Source organism: Equus caballus, chromosome 1, assembly GCF_041296265.1.
Source record: "Equus caballus isolate H_3958 breed thoroughbred chromosome 1, TB-T2T, whole genome shotgun sequence".
NCBI lineage: Eukaryota > Metazoa > Chordata > Mammalia > Perissodactyla > Equidae > Equus > Equus caballus.
Window position 1 is genome coordinate 93,999,807 of NC_091684.1, and position 17,516 is coordinate 94,017,322.

Below are 17,516 nucleotides of genomic sequence, written 5' to 3' on the forward strand. Positions count from 1 at the left end.
AACTCGTGGAACAGACATCAAATAAAATCCTGGAGGAAGAGTCTCCAGAACTTACTGTATCCAGGAAGCAGGAACAAGGAGCACCAGGGATGCTCCAGTGGGGGCTGTGAGGCCTGCTCTAATTCCTTGTTGGGGACTGAGGCACTCATTCTTCCAGCTGCTGGCAGTGTTGGTTGCTGACAAATCTCTCTCTAGGAACTGCCCTCAGCTACAGCGAGCCACCTTCTCCAAGGTCATGCTGCTCCCCAGGGCAAAAGTCTGGTGGAGTCACCAGCTGATGCCTCTGGAGTGACTGCACCTAATTCAGTTTCTTCCTCTGTCCATTTTTACTTCCTTTACTCCCCCCCAGATGGTGATCCTGAGGAGACTCCCCAGTAAACTTCTAACACGTATATCTGCATCCGAGTTTGTTTCCCAGATAGGCTGACCTAAGATAAAGCCATATTATTCATCATAGGTAACAGACCCTAGTATGTCTCTTATTAGCTCAAACTTACCATGTAAACTTTCCATAGTTACACTGTATTTTTACCACTTTATCTATCTACACTAAGGGAGTATGTTAGACTATCCCAGTATTATTGTGTTTGTGAAATTCTTCTGTAGAAAACAGAAGAGCAAAGAGATGTGCACTGACACTCCTTATAATCAAACTGTCAAAAGCCAAAGACAAAAAGAGAATCGAGAGCATTAAGGGAGAAGCAGCTTGTTCACAAGAGATCCTCAATGATATTAACTGCTGACTTCTCAAAAGAAATCATGGAGGCCAAAAGGCAGTGAAATGACACATTTTAAGTGCTGAAAGAAAAAAAACACCAAGCAAAAATTCTATATCCAGCAAAACCACCCTTCAAAAATAAAGAAGAAATTAAGACATTTTAAGATAAATAACAGTTACAGGAGTTTGTTGCTAGTAGACCTGCCCTATAAGAAATGCTAAAGGGAGTCCTTTAGGTGAAAATAAAAGGACACTAGACAGTAACTTGAAGCCATATAAAAAATAATAAAGAATACTGGTAAAGGTAATTACTTAAGTAAATACAAAGGTCAGTATTATTGTATTTTGGGTTTCTAACTCCTATTTTTTTCCAATATGATTTAAAACACAAATACATTAAACAGTAATTACAAATCTATCTAAATGGGCACACAGCATATAAATATGTAATTTGCGACAACAAGATAAAGGGGGAAGGACAGATTGTATATGAGCAGAGTTTTTGTTTACTATTAAAGCTAAGGTGGTAATAACTCAAAACATACTGTTATAAATTTAAGAGGTTACTTGTAATCCCCAAGGTAACCTTTAAGAAAATGATTGAAAACTATACAGAAAAGGAAAGGAGAAAAGAATCAAATAGCACAGCACAAAAAAAGCAATTAAACACAAAAAAAGGCAGTAGTGGAGGAACTGAGGGACAAGAAGATACGACACAGAAAACAAACAGCACTACAGTAGAAGTTACTTCTTCCTTATCTGTAGTCACTTTACACATAATGGATTAAACTCTTAACTAAAAGTCAGAGAATGACAGAAGGGTTAAAGGAAACATGATCCTGGGGCTGGCCCTGTGGTGCAGTGGTTAAAGTTTGGCATGCCTGGCTTTGGCAGCCCAGGTTCACAGGTTCGGATCCTGGGCAGGGACCTACACCACTCATCAGCCATGCTGTGGCGGCAACCCACATACAAAATAGAGGAAGACTGGCACAGATGTTAGCTCAGGGACAATTTTTCTCAAGCAAACAAAGAGGAAGATTGGCAACAGATGTTAACTCAGGGCTAGTCTTCCTCAGCAAAAAAAAGAAAGAAAGAAAAAAACATGATCCTACTATAGCCTATCTATAAGAGACTCTCTTTAAATTCAAAGGCACAACAGGTTGAAAGTGAAAGAATGGAAAAAGGTATTTTGTGCAAATAGAAACAAAAAGAGGTGGATCAGCTATACTAATATCAGACAAAACAGATTATAAGTCAAAAATTGTTATAAGGGGCAAAGGAAGACAATAAATACTGATAAAAGGGTCACTCCATCAGGAAGATATAGCAATTATAAACATATACATTCCTAACAATAAAGACACAAAATACAGGAAGCACAAACTGACATAATTGAAGGGAGAAACAGACAGTTATACAATAATAGTTGAAGACTTCTATACCTTACTTTCATTAATGGACAAAATAACCAAATAGACAATCAGTAAGAAAAGACAGAATGTCAATACCACCATCAGTCAACTAGGCTTAATAGATATATGTGGAATACTCCCTCCAAAACAGCAGAATACATACTCTCCCGAAGTGTACATGGAACATTCTCCAGGACAGACTATATGTTAGGCCACAGACCAAGTCTCAATAAATTTTAAAAGAGTGAAATCATAGAAAATATCTTCTCTGATAACGATGCAATGAAGCTAGAAATCAAGAAAAAGGAAAACTGGAAAATCCAGAAATTTGTGGAAATTAAACAACATACTCTTAAACAAGCAATAAATCAGAGAACAATTGACAAGGGAAATTAGAAAATACTTTGAGATAAATGAAAATGAAAATACAACACACCAAAATTTAGGGAATGCAGAAAAAGCAGAGCTCAGAGGGCAGTCTTATAGCTATTAACACCTACATTAAAAAAGAAGATATCAAATCAATAACCTAACATTCGGCCTTAAGAAACTAGAAAGAGAAGAGCAAACTAATTCCAAAGCAAGATGTCAGGAAATAAGAAAGATTAAAGTAGAGATTAACAAAATAGAGAAGAGGAAAACAATAGAGAAAATCAACAAAACCAAAAGTTGGTTCTTTGAAAGATCAACAATATTGACAAACCTTTACCTAGACTAAGAAAAAGAAGAGAGAAGATGCAAATAACTAAAATCAGAAATGAAAGTGAGGACATCACCATGGAGTTTATACAAACAAAAAGGATTAATAAGAGAATACTATGAAAAATTATATGCCAACAAATTAGATAACCTAGATGAAACAGACAAGTTCCTAGAAACAAACTATATTACCAAAACTGACTCAAGAAACAGAAAACCTGAACATATCTACAATAATAGAATGAATCATAATCAAAATCTTCCAAAAAAAGAAAAGCTCATGGCTTCAGTGGCAAATTCTACCAATCATTTAAATAAGATTAACTCCAACCCTTCTCAAACTCTTCCTAAAAACAGGAGAGGACTACTTCCTAACTCATTCTGAGGCCAGCATTACCTTGATGCCAAATCCAGACAAAGACATCACAAGAAAATAAACTACAGATCGATATCACTTATAAACAGAGATGCAAAAATTCTCAACAAAGTACTAGCAAAGCAATTCCAATAGTATATTAAAAGGATTATACAATATGACCAAGTAGGACTTATCCCAGAAATGCAAAGATGCTTCAACATACAAAAATCAATCAGTGTAATATACCACATTAACTGAATCAAGGAAAAACAAACATGATCATCTCAATTGATGCAGAAATGTGTTTAACAAAATCCAACACCTTTTCATGATAAAAACAATTAACTAGGAATAGAAGGTATGTGGTGAAAAATTAATCTTATGTAAAGAGAAGTGTGGCTTTTGCCCTCAGCTACAGGTGACCTCTGGGCCCCTGGAACGTCCTGACTGACAGCAGTGTCTTTGTTTGCTGGGGGTTTTGGCCACAGTCCAGCCTAACAATGTGATTTATGACTGGGGCTTAGAGACACATGTCAGTTTCAACTTCTGGAGAAACTAGAGACTAAAGGTACTAGTGTGAACCTTAAGAGCTGGAGACTAAAGGTTAGCCAGGCAAGCAGTACGTGATTGAGCAGAAAGAAAAACTGTGGACACCAAAGGCCTGGGTGAGCTGTCTTGGTTGGTAATACTCTGTGCATTTTCATACTTTGTGGCTGAGAGAGGACGACTGATTGAAATCGCCATGTTGGGTCTCTCTGAGATTTTGCCCTACGTATCTCTTCCTTTGGTTGGTTCTAATTTGTATCCTTTTGCTGTAATAAAACTATAATTTTAAGCATAGTGCTTTTCGAAGTTCTGTGAGTCATTCAAGTGAATTATTGATCCTGAGGGTGGCTGTGGGGAACCCAAATTTGTAGCCAGCTGGTCTGAAGTGAGGGTAGTCTTGGGCACCTTGCGGTTGGTATCTGAAGTGAGGGCAGTCTTGCCGGGTCTGTGCCCCCTGCCTGTACAAAGTGACTCACTCCAACGCAGAAGGGACTTCCTCAAGCAGACAAAGAACATTCATGAAAAACCTCACAGGAAGGATCATACTCAATGGTGAAAGACTGAAAACCTCTTCTGTCCACCTATGCCACTTCTATTCAACATTCTACTGCAAGTTATAGCCAGAGCAACTGGGCCAAAAAAAAACAAAAAAAGAAATAAAAGACACCCAAGGGAAAGGAAGAAATAAAACTATCGTGCAGATGGTATGATCTTATATACAGAAAATGGCAAAAAAACCCAAAACAAAACAAAAACCTATTAGAATAAACTGAGAGAAGTTGGAAGATATAAGATTAACACACAAAAATCAGTTGTGTTTCTATATCCTAGCAGTGAACAATCTGAAAGGGATACTAAGAAAACAATTCCATTTATAATAGTTTCCAAAAAAATAAAATACCTAGGGAAAAATTTTATCTAAGGAAGTGAAAGATTTGCACACTGAAAACTATGAAACATCACTGAAAGAAATTCAAGAAGATCTATATTCTAGACTGCCGTGAGTCCCTCCCACCCAAATCCATATGTGGAAGCCCTGACCCTCAATGTGACTGTTTGGAGACAGGGCCCTGATGGAGGTAATTAAGGTTAAATGAGCTCCTAAGGTGAGGTCCTAATGCAAAAGAACTAGCGTTCTTGGAAGACAAAGAGACACCAGACCTCTCTCTCTCTCTCTCTCCCCGCTCATGCACAGAGGAAAGGACACATGAGGACACAGAGAGAAGGTGGCTTCCCGCAGACAGGAAGAGAGGTCTCACCCAAAAAGGAACTTGCTGTCACCTTGATGCTGGACTTCTAGACTCCAAAACTCTGAAAAAATAAATTTCTGTTGCGTTAAGTCACCCAAGTCTATTTATTATAGTGGCCAAGCAGACTAACACAACCTAAGGAAGTAGAAAGACATCCTGTGCTCATGCATAGGAATACTACATATGGTTACGATGGCAAAACTACCCAAGCAATCCACAGATTCAATGAAATCCTTATTAAAATCCCAATGGCCTTTTCCATAGAAATGGAAAAGCTGATACTCAAATTCATACAGAATCACAAGGGACCCTAAAGAGTCAAAACGATATTGAAAAAAGAAGAATCAAGTTGGAAGACTCAGACTTCCCTACTTCAAAACTTACCAAAAGCTAGAGTGATCAAAATAACGTGGTACCGGTATAAGGACAGACCAATGGAATAGAACTAATAAGAGTCCAGAAATAAAACCATATATCTATGGCCAACTGATTTTCAATAAGGGTGCCTTGACATTCAATTGGGAAATAAGAGTCTCTCTAATAAATGGTTCTGGGACAAGTGAATTTCCACAAGCAAAACAATGAAGTTGGAACTTTATCTCACACTATATACAAAAATTAACTCAAAATGGGTCAAATACCTAAATGTAAGAGCTAAAACTATAAAACTCTGAGAAGAAAACATAAGGGTAAATCTTAATGCCCTTGGATTTAACAGTAGATTCTTACACATGACAACAAATGCACAAGCAACCAAAGAAAAAATAAACTGAATTTCATGATAATTAAAAACTTTTGTGCACCCAAGGATATCAAGAAAGACAACATACAAAATGGGAGAAAATATTTACAAATTATCTATCTGATAAGGGTCTAGTATCCAGAATATATAAAGAACTCCTACAACTCAACAAGAAAAAGAAAAAAAAACCTAATTAAAGAATGGGCAAAGGGCTTGAATAGACATTTCTCCCAAGAAGATATATAAATGGCCAATAAGCACATGAAAAGATGCTCAATATCATTAGTCATTAGGGAAATGAGAATCAAAACCACATGGAGATATCTCTTCATACTCACTAGGATGACTAGAATGAGAAAGTCACTAACTATTGGCAAAGATTCAGAGAAACTGGCATCTTCGTACACTGCTGCTGGGAATGTAAAATGGTGTAGCCACTGTGGAAAACAGTTTGGTGGTTCCTCAAAAAGTTAAATACAGAATTACCACATGACCCAGCAATTCCACTCCTAGGTTGACCCCCAAAAGAACTGAAAATAGGAACTCAAACAAACACTTGAATATGAATGTTAATAGCAGCAGTATCCAAAAAGCTAAAAGGTGGAAATAACCCAAATGTCTATTGACGAATGGATAAACAAAATGTGGTAAATATATATAACAGAATATTATTCAGTCACAAAAAAGAAATGAATTATTGATACATGCTACAACATGAAGGAACTTGAAAACACTATGCTAAGTTAAAGCAGCCAGACACAAAAGATTACATACTATTTGATTTCATTTATATGAAATATCCAGAAGAGAGAAACCCACAGACACAGAAAGCAGACTGGTATGATGCCAGAGGCTCGGAAGGGAGGTGAATGGGGAGTGACTGCTTAATGGGTATGAGGTTTCTTTCAGGGCAATGAAAATATTTTGAAATTTGATATCAGTGGTGGTTGTACAATGTTGTGAATGCACTAAATGTCATTGAATTATACGCTTTAAGATGGTTAATTTTATGTTACATGAATTATTAAAAAAAGAATATGATCATAGTTCTTTTTACTAACCCGATGAATAATTCCAGCAGAGTGAAGGTGCTTGATTCCACACAGCATCTGATAGAGAAGGTAGGACATTCTTTCATGATCTAGTTCCATCTGAATCACTTGGCAAAGATTTGCATCCATGAGCTCCATGACTATGTAACTTCATGGGTGAAAAAAGATGACAGCTAAAGTGTACAGCAACAATCTCAGAATAATGTAGAATAACATTTTAATTGTCACACTTACACATCCTGAAATTCTTCTAGGGACTTCTGTGGTGTGAAAACATTCAAAAGGCCAATTATCTATGGCAAAAGCAGAGAGAGAGAAAAATTAAAAACTGCTCAATAATACTTTCATTTGGGAACTGCAAATACATGGGTTTACAAAGAATCCACAATGAGTGTAAAATTTTTCAAATTTTATGTTCTAAGCTCAAGTAGTCACTTTTATTTCATATATTAAAACTTTACAGCCAAGGGTTGGGGGGAGGGAGGAAAGCAGAGCACAGAGGATCTTCAGGGCAGTGAAAATAGCCTGTATACTATAATGATAGCTATATGTAATTATATACCTGTCCAAACCCATAGAATGTACACCACCAAGAAGGAACCCTGATGTAAACTACGGACTTTGGGTGGCAAGAATGTGTCAATATAGGTCCACTGATTGTCACAAACGTACCACTCTGGTGGAGGATGTTGATAACGGAGGAGACTATGCATGTATAGGGGCAGAGGGCATATGAACCATCTCTGTAACTTCCTCTCAATTTTGCTGTGACCCTAAAACTCCTCTAAAAAAATAAAACCTTAAAACAAACCACACTATCAACAGAAGAGCTCTACACAATCCATTCCATTTATGAATACTCAATTATCAAGGACCTATATCAAACAATCCTCTACATAACTTGTAAGCAAATCTTACATAGCTTCTGCCGGTTCTTATCCAACTCAACAGGCCTGTATAATCTCAGCTCTTCCCCCCCGGTTTGTCACAACACTGCCCTTTCCCAGTTTTCCTCATTTCCAGCATATCACTGGCTCGTCCCCAGGCATGCCCTCTTTCCACCACTCTGTCTTTAATCCTCTGCTTTTCTCCATCTGCACCCTTTCCATGGATGATATTATGTACGTCTTTTTCTTCAAATATCTCTATGTGGGTAATTTCCAAATATGCATTAAAAGTCCTTGCTTAGCCTATGAGTCTCAGACATACACTGTCACTTCACATGGAAGTCTCACAAATATAAAACGGAACTCATTATCATTGCCACTCAAACCCCTTACTTTTCTAGAGTGCCTTCTCTTTTACAATAGCAGGCTCAGAGTGATTTCTGACTCCTTTTTCAGCATTTGCAGCATAACAGCCATTTAAAAGAATGCTATCCCATTCTATCGTCAGTCTGAACTTCAACCTCTTCTTTCCTTTCCCTGTGCTACTATATGTGTTGAGGATTCGAACATCTCATCTGGACTGTTCGTGCTATAATTACTTCTAACATTAGGTTCCCTAACAATGGTTTTCTGCAAATCTAGCTACCATTTTACTGCCTATAATATGGTACAACAAAGACTTGATCGTATTACTCACTTCCTCAAAAACTTAATGCCAACGAAAAGATTCCCAAACTTCTTTGCAGAACATCAACCCACTTCAGCTCCTGCTAAGCCCTCTATTAAACTTGATACTTCAGCCATACTAAATCAGTTTAAAGAATGTTTTTAAAGACTCTCAATGCCTTTAAACATACTATTCCCTATGCTTGTCATTTACCTAATGAATTCAGTTACCTTCAAAATAGACCTCTTTTGTAGAGGCTGACAACCCCTAGTCCTTGACAGAGCTGAATGTTCTCTCTACTTTGTCCCCACTGTATCTTACATGTGATTATGGCATTTAACACACTGTAGTATAGTCTCATTTTCATAACAGCCTTGTCCCAACCACACCAGAATCCTTATTAGAAAGAAGTGTGATGTCTTACTTCCTTTTACAGCACTGGCATATAGGAAGATACTGACATACATTTTTAAAATGTTTGTTAACAATTATACTTATGGATGGGAATGTTTTTTAGACTTAAAATTCATGAGGCAGAATGTATGTTATTAATTTAAGCATAAAACTTTGCTTATCGGAGACATTCAAATATTTATTCAGTGAATAAATTCAGAAAAATAATTTACAGACCTGAAAGAGTAAAACAAGTTTGTTTAAGATAGAGGAAGTGATAATAAAACAATCACCCAGCTGCTCTAAATGGATTCATATCTCCTAACCAGACGAACTGTACACTTAGAGATTTGGAGAAACAGTAAAACTGTTCTCTCTACTATCTGGGGAATCCTAGTGTAGAAGAGTGGTATTAAAGATGAAAGACAGACAGAGACAGAAAGGAGATTAGTGGTTGCTTAGAGTTGAGAATAATGGAAGATGATGGAATGAGAGCTAAAGGATATAGTTTCTTTCTGAAGTTATGAAAATATTCTAGAACTGACTGTGATGACAGTCACACATATCAGCGAATACACTAACAACCATTGAATTGTACACATTAAATGGGTGAATTGTATGGTACATGACTTGTATCTCAATAAAGCTGTTATAAAAAGAGACTAAAACAGACATCCGTCTTATTTCCCAAAAAGGGAAATAAAGGAAATTATATCATTCATAGACTGGACAACCAAAAAAAATGTCAAGGACTGAATAAGAGGGTGGTGTATGACTACTCTGAAAGAAGAAACAATTACTAGGAACAGGTGAAAATTCATTGGGAACTTTACTTCCTTTGGTGAAGAAAATTATAACAATGAACAGCAGCAGCAGATCAGAGAAATGCAACCAGATATAATAGTATATGAAGATTTCAAAAAGTAGTAATATCCACATGAAGAAGAACTGGGGAGAGCTGGATAATTTTTCTAGTTAGACATGTAATTTCTGCAGTATACTCAAAGGTTGCTAACGAACTAATCCCGGTATTATGAAGGTATCCTGAGGAAAACGAGAAGAGAAGCCCACAAGGGAAAAATCAGAACAAAGAAGAAAAAAGCAATCCCCAACAGCTCAGGAAGGGGAACAAAATTTCAAATGTGAAATTTAACAGGGAGAAATACAAAGTACTGTACTTATTCTCCAAAACGTAAAGAAAAAGAAAAACTAAAGGATGGGAAACACGTGACCTGTGAGTAGGCCTGTGACAAGGAAAAACTTGCTTAGACAATGTGAGTCAAATGGTGACCTGATTTCCAAATAGGATTATAATGTCCACAGTTAAGAAGACATGACATGTCTCAGTTCCTCTCACAGGATTCAGTGAGACACGCAGCACTGTGTGCTAGGTGACAGATCTAAGTGCATTCAGAGATAAGGGACCGAGGTGAAAAAGAAACTCAAAACTATCTAGGAAAAGAGTGGGAACCACAAAACAATATAAACGTACTTTAGTACCACTGAACCGTGCACTTAAAAATAGTTAAGATACTAAGTTTTATGTTACGTATGTTTTACTACAATAAAAAAAAAAGACAGTGAGAAAAAACAAAGATATTTAAGACCAATGAACAGATGATCTGTGCAGAACACAAAACCTGAAAAGGTGAGAAATTACAAAAACATCCATCCGTCAGGGAGCGGAAAATTTCCATTACCAATCCTGGTTTCCCTATACGTTACATTCATTCACTGAACAAATACGTTTTGAGCACCTACTCTGTGCCAGCACTCTTCTACATGCCAAGCATAGTCCTTCGATGGATCTGTGCCCACCCTGACTAGAGGATTAAAAGCACGTTAAACAAGCTTTCCACGCCCTCCAATTAGTCAATGAAACCATCTATCCTTGCAGTTACCCAGGCTCAGGAGGTAGGAGTCACTGGCCATCTTCTCAATGCAAAATTCCCACCATCGTCATGAAACAGGCTACAAAGGGCATGAGCAGCTTTACGTGGGGGCAGGAGGCCACCAGCAAAACCAGCATAAGCAACATGCCTGGCTCCTATCTAGAACAAGAACGGCTGAGCCGACTTCTTCCCCTCACTGACTGACTTTAATCCTTATCTCCATGCCTTTTATTACGCTATCCTCAACAGAAAGTGACCAGTGAATATTGGCATCACTCAAAGAGGAGGGAGTGGGGTAGGAGGAAATGATTTGAATCTTACATCCAATATTATCAAATAAAGTTCCAGTGTCAAAGTATAATGGGAACAATTTCATCTCTGTGAGCCTGACAGAAAACAAAAAGTAGAAGATGAGATCAAGCCTAAATAAAGTTCTTAAGTCTTTAAAACTTCTTTAGCAAATTAAGTGTCAGAAAATTACACAATCTAAATTTCAGAAGCCATTTTTCTTTTAATATAATTTAATAAAGCTGAAAAAAAACTCACACTGTAGGTATACATCCCATTTTAACAATATTTTAATCCAGAAGAACAATCTAAGTATTTTAATTGTATAAAACAATTTTAATATTTTAAAAGGTTTTGATATTCATATATCATGAACAAATCTTGATTTCATCTATACTTAAGAAATTTTCTGAAATGTTGACTTACATTTTTGTGATTAACACATTTCATAAGAACTAGCTCTCTGTAAGCCCGCTTAGCATGAGTCTGATTCTGAAATGGCCGGCTTAGCTTCTTGATTGCAACATTTCTTTCAAGAATGGCATCATAAGCTGCACTGCAATAAGAAATTCAAAAACAACAAAAAAAACCTTAAAAACCTGCAAAACTAAATTTATGAACATTCATGCAGATGCCTCAGTTTCTCCAAAGATAAATGCAATTGGATCACCTTCAGTCTTTGATGTTCAACATGTTTCTTCCATACCCATTACAGCATATTCCAACAATGTTAACTGTTTCTTAAAATGCTAATGGATCCAAGCGACTACGGACTGTGAGGACACAGACTCTGCTTGTTCACTGGGTGCCTCCAAGATTCACCTAGCACTCAACGGGCACTCAATGCAGACGTTTAATGAGTATCCGGAGCCAACAGATAGCTTAAAGCTTAAAGGAGTCCTTCACCCTGCACCTATACCAATGAAGACAAGATAAAGAATACAGGTGGTCGTACATTCTACTCAAAATATTTGCTGAAGAATTCTACGTAAGTACGTCACTTCCACCCTCTTTGGATACGACAAAATCAATACAGAAAGAGGAAGGTACATACAGAGGTATCAACATGAAAGATTACTTTATAATATGAAAAGTAAGCACTTAAAAATTTGTTGTGGAGGAGGAATTAAAAATCGAGGTGTTTATAAACATGAATGCTAGATTTCAGGACATCAAAAGCTGCTTCATAACTGTGAATGAAACACCTATAATTCCGGGAAATAGGTCATTATACTCATCACTCTTCATATCTTCCTCTACTGTACGATGTTGACCAAATGGCACCTTTTGCAAATGACAGGTCAGAGAAAGTAAAGCACGAATAAGGTAAAATGTCTTAAAATTATAGAGTATTATGACTGAAAGAGATTTTAAAAATCACTTGGACTCACCACTGACTGATACAGAGCCAGAGGTTGGGTAATCTGCCCAAGGTGAACCAGACAAAGCACAGCTGAGACTAGAAGACTAAGACATGAGGCCATGCTTTTCATACTGGACCACCTAACATACTATAAAAGATTATTTCTGTTCATGTAATATTTGGACAGTTAGCATATTGATTAAAATGATTCTCTCACCAAACTAGACGCTTAAGTTTGTTTTGTAGCTATCTCACTATATCAAATGTAGCGAAGAAATATATGTACTAAGAAACTGGTACTGAATCGGCACAAATGGACACATCTACATATTCTATATATACTACTAACTACTCCCTATATACACACATATACATACTGAAATATATATATATTTATATACTATAACCTTTACTTAGAAAATGCCATATTTACAGATATATCCTTCCCAAATTAAAAAAAAAAAAAAACCAAAGCCCAAAAACATTAGGAGTCATGCAAAATGATTAGAAGTTTTGACTGTTTCAGATGAGTTATGTTTATTTTATTTTATTTTTGTTTTGTTTTGCTTGTTTTTTTGGTGAGGAAGACTGGCCCTGAGGTAAAAGCTGTGCCAATCTTTCTCTATTTCATACGTGGGTTGCTGCCACAGCATGGCTGACAAGTGGTGTAGGTCTGTGCCCAGGATCCGAACCGGCAAATCCCAGGCCGCCGAAGCAGGACACACAAATTTAACCACCACACCACCAAGCCAGCCCCAATTACGTTTAATTTTTAACCATTAAATTCATTCCTTTTAAATTTTTATATGCTAAATCAAAGTAATATTTCAACTAAAAGTTCAAAAGTATCTGAGTAGGTTACAGTAGTTTGTATCCAAGTTATTTAGACTTCTAATTATTGATTCTTAAATGTACATATATTAGAAATACGTGTTTTGTTTTTGGATTCGGAGACCACAATCCAGACTCAATGAAGCTAACATCCATGCCAATCTTCCTCTCTTTTTCAGCATGTGGGCCGCCAGCACAGCATGACAGCTAAAAGAGTGGTGGAGGTCCATGCCCAGGAACTGAACCTGGGCTGCTGAAGCAGAGCACGCTGAACTTAACCACTAGGCCACCAGGGCTGGCCCCCAGACCCAGTGAATCTTATTAACTATGATTGGGGCCCAAAATAATGCCTTTCTTAAAAAAATTAAGTTCTTCAGTTGATACGGATAGTAACACAATGCTGAGTTTAAAAATTTTTTTGTTTAATATTTGTCTATTTCATAGTAGTCATTTCATAGTAGTCGATTATGAAAGAAAAGCCAAAAATTTGAAGATATTTATTCCTTAATCCTGGGGCTGGTTAAGATGGCTTAAGGTCCCTTGCAAAGTAGTTTTTTTTTAAATTCTGTTATACACACTTCAAAATGCACTTACCTGAGAATAAGTGAAGGTACAGGAACATTAACATATTTTTAAACACTATTAAGTATTTTATAAACAACATATCCCTCAAAACCACCAGGTAAATTAAGTGAAAAAACAGGCTTAGAAGTGTTAATTTGCCATGAGTCACAAAGTTAGTCAATCAAAGAGCTGGACTCTGAACCAAACGCTGGCTTTCGGAATCTTTTCCATATTGACTTTGCCACATTATTTTCTCTAAATTTAATCTGTCGTTGGTTAAAATGACAACCAGCCAGCCAATAATGCTTATAAAACAATGCAACTTCTGTAATTTTTAATATTGTAAATCACTTCAAGAATACAGAAGCAAACAAATGCTATTGTTCCCATTAGATAAATCTGTTAGATTTTTAATATTTTACCATAATTGCTCTGAGTTTTTTTTAAAAGAAATTTATTGTCAGAGGTAAAGCCCCCTTCCTTCTCTATATTCTCAAAGGTAAGCACTATCTTGAGTTTGGTGTTTATGAATGTTTTTATACTTTTCTACATACGTATGAATCTATAAATATAGAGTATTGTTTTCATATTTTAAACTATATATAAATGGTAATGTTTGTATATTCTGCATCTTGCTTTTAAAACTCAACACTACATTTCTGAGATTATCCTTGTTGATACATTTGGCTCCACTTCATTTTAAATGTTGTATATTGTATTTTATCATATGAATATATGACAATTTTTTATTCTCCTACTGATAGATTTGATGCTGTTACCAATTTTGCTATTACAGATAGTGCTGCAAAGAATAGCCCTATGTATAGTCTCTTTGCATACATGTGCAATATTTTTTTCTAGAACCTGGGAGAATTGTAGAATGGTAAACACTTACAATCTTTTAATAGATTCCGAAACAAATCTGGTTCAAGAAGAGGTAACAAAGATATAATCATGCTTGAATGAGGCTTAGAATTTCCTAAAACACTAGCTTATTATGCTAACTTAGTAATCTAAAATCATTAGTATAACTGTCCCAAAGAATGTTTTGCATTTCGGTGTATGAGGAATTATGCTGATCTATAAAAGCCTAGGTCTTTTGTAGAAATTAGCTTGTAAATCAATTTTAAAGATATAGTTGAGTTTTGAAACATACATAGTGAAATGATATTAGCTGACTTCAATCCCCAGTGTAAAATGAGATTTCTGAACTTCCCGAGTTTCATCATAGTATGAAAGTGATGACTAAGTGGAGCTTCTTATTAAACAATTAGCTATGGGAATAGATATATACGAGGAATTAACAAGCAAGCCACTTATTCTTTCCTGATATAGGTATTTATCTTATATGGCTTAAGACCAAGTATTTAATCATAATTTATACTTAAAGATGGCAGGGCTGATTTATAGTTATGTTTTATAAATAATAATAAAGACCATTAATCCTAGAACAAAACAATTTACTGTTATAGCTTTAAATTTTATAGTTTTATTTTAATGTTTTGAGGCAAGTTAACTATTTACCAAGGTATCTATACCATGAAAGGAGAAAAGACAGCGGTTAGTGATTCTATGCTTAATATTTGGAAGTAAACACTTACCATACTATTCCTTGAGCTCCTGAGCCTATAGGCTTTAAATTCTGATATCGTTTCAGGACTGTGAATGTAGAATCTCCAATCTCTACACTATAAAAATTGCTGTCACGTTTGCTTCTGCTCATGATGGCAAGCAATTAATTTAATGGCTTCATCCAAAAATTCACCACGAAGCTGCAAAATGGAAAATGTGATGTTAACAAAATGAATTGGTTCAATCTTAAAATTTGCATCCTCACTCTGTTCACTGATAGTAACACAAATTGCTAGATCATGTTAAAAGAGCTGCTTCATTAAAAACACAATTAGAAAGAAAAATACCACAGAGCCTGGGTAGCATCTTCCATACTTAAGGAAACGACCGACAGTTTAAAAACAAAATTTTTACTAGGGTAAACAGTTTCTCCAAAGTAAGAACAGAACTGATATTAACACATACATGTCTAAACTTACTGGAAGACAGTGAAGAAAAAAAAAAGCAAATAATGATAACTAAACATGTTTTCAAGGTCACTTCCATAGTTTAAAATTAAAACCAGTCCTTTTTATATGTTTATTATAGAGTATAGAAACCTTAATTCTTGTAAGAAACTGATAAACTTTCACTCAAAAATAATTCACAATCTCAGATAGTGTCACACGGAAGGAACAAAAAACTGACAGGCCAGTAAGCTGCTTAGCACACACCACCCCTACCTAACAAACAGAGCGCAGCACAGGACTGTCACTCAGACCCCCAGCAGCAACTTGATCTGGGTGGAATGCTTATGTTGAGGTTGTAAAGGTTGAAAGAATGAGAAGCAGGGTAGAAAATATAAGATAAAATAAGAAGATATAAGATAAAGTTATTTAAAAAAAATAAGGAAATATAAGAGAGAGGCATTTAGTATTTCAGGATAGGAAACAAAACAATATTGTTGTGAAGTGTTTGGGGCCTCAACGCCTGACCTAAGTTCTGACCACAGCTCTTTACCACCCATCTGATTGAAAGCCAAGGCAGTCGTCTTCTGCTCATCTGAGAATTGGTTATTAACAAATCTATTATCCATCCTTACTAGATGAAAGTGGCCTATTTGAAATGCATGCAAGACAGCTCCAATCTGCTCCCCACATTCTGCAATTAACCGAGAAATCAGTTAGGTTTAAAGAATTACTGATTTTCGTGTGTCTGGCTGTAACACAGCACTAACAAAAACAAAAACAAAAACAAGGGGTTGGCCCTGTGGCTGAGTGGTTAAGTCTGCATGCTCTGCTTCGGCAGCCCAGGGTCCACCAGTTCAGATCCTGGGTGTAGACCTATACACCGCTCATCAGGTCATGCTGTGGCGGCATCCCACATAGAAGAACCAGAATGACCTACAACTAGGATATACAACTATGCCCTGGGGCTTTGGGGAGGAAAAAAAAAGAGGAAGATTGGCAACAGATGTTAGCTCAGGGCCAATCTTCCTCATCAAAAAACAAAACAAAACAAAAAAAAACCCAGCACAGGCACACACAAAGAAATGTTAAGTTTTTAAAAAAATAAAAAACAAAATCTTGATAAGACTGAAAACACAAAGAATTAATTCAACAAATATTAAGTGCCTACCATGTGCCAGGTACTGTGCTGTGCCCCGGGGCCAGATCATACAGAGGCTCACGAACTGGATTCTGAGAGCTGAATTCTTAGAGGAGGATGGAAGCCAGTGGACAATGGAGAGCAAGAGAGTGCCTTGACCAGGTCCCTGGTTGCTACTTAGAGATTATACTGCAAGAGGAGGGGAGCAAGAGTTAGAACAGAAAAAGTAGTGAGCTATTCTAGTAATTCAGATGACAGCGACAAAATTAAAATTAATGAGAATTCTTAGGTGTGATGGAGTTAAAAACTAGACAAAAACTCCAAATAGTATAGGCTTTAAAAGAGAAGACAAATAAACTGGAAGCAACTGAAGAGTTACAGAAATGATTTGGATAAATTGAAGAAAGGCCCAGGGAAACATTTCCAAAATAGTAACTAAACTAGTCACGTAATACTCCAAAGAGGACTGTCTGAATGACAAGTCTCATTGATTTTGCCTAAGTGGACAGACCACAGTAAGTTAACGAAAAGAGTGGGGCCGGGTGGGTGGTGTAATGGTTAAGTCTGTATGCTCCGCTTTGGCGGCCTGGGGTTCACGGCTTTGGATCCCAGGTGTGGACCTATGCATCACTCATCAAATCATGCTGTGGCGGCGTCCCATATACAAAACAGAGGAAGACTGGCAGAGATGTTAG

At 36.6% G+C, this 17,516-nt stretch overlaps 1 protein-coding gene across 38 annotated transcripts in view; it reads right to left on the reverse strand.

Moving 5' to 3' along the window:
* The window catches only part of MAPK8 (mitogen-activated protein kinase 8), a 99,840-nt gene that overhangs the window by 22,336 nt on the left and 59,988 nt on the right, over positions 1-17,516 (reverse strand). For 20 of the 38 annotated variants that reach the window (XM_023648335.2, XM_070265162.1, XM_070265155.1 and 17 more), the window contains 4 exons: positions 15,264-15,434; positions 11,331-11,460; positions 7,012-7,070; positions 6,787-6,925 (listed from right to left, as the gene is read on the reverse strand). In XM_023648335.2, the coding sequence (XP_023504103.1) occupies positions 6,787-6,925; positions 7,012-7,070; positions 11,331-11,460; positions 15,264-15,385 (450 nt within the window). In that variant the 5' untranslated portion in view covers positions 15,386-15,434. Of the gene's footprint in view, positions 1-6,786; positions 6,926-7,011; positions 7,071-11,330; positions 11,461-15,263; positions 15,435-16,851; positions 17,011-17,516 lie in introns of all 38 variants that reach the window. The other 18 variants (XM_023648322.2, XM_070265194.1, XM_070265257.1 and 15 more) reach the window with 1 other exon arrangement.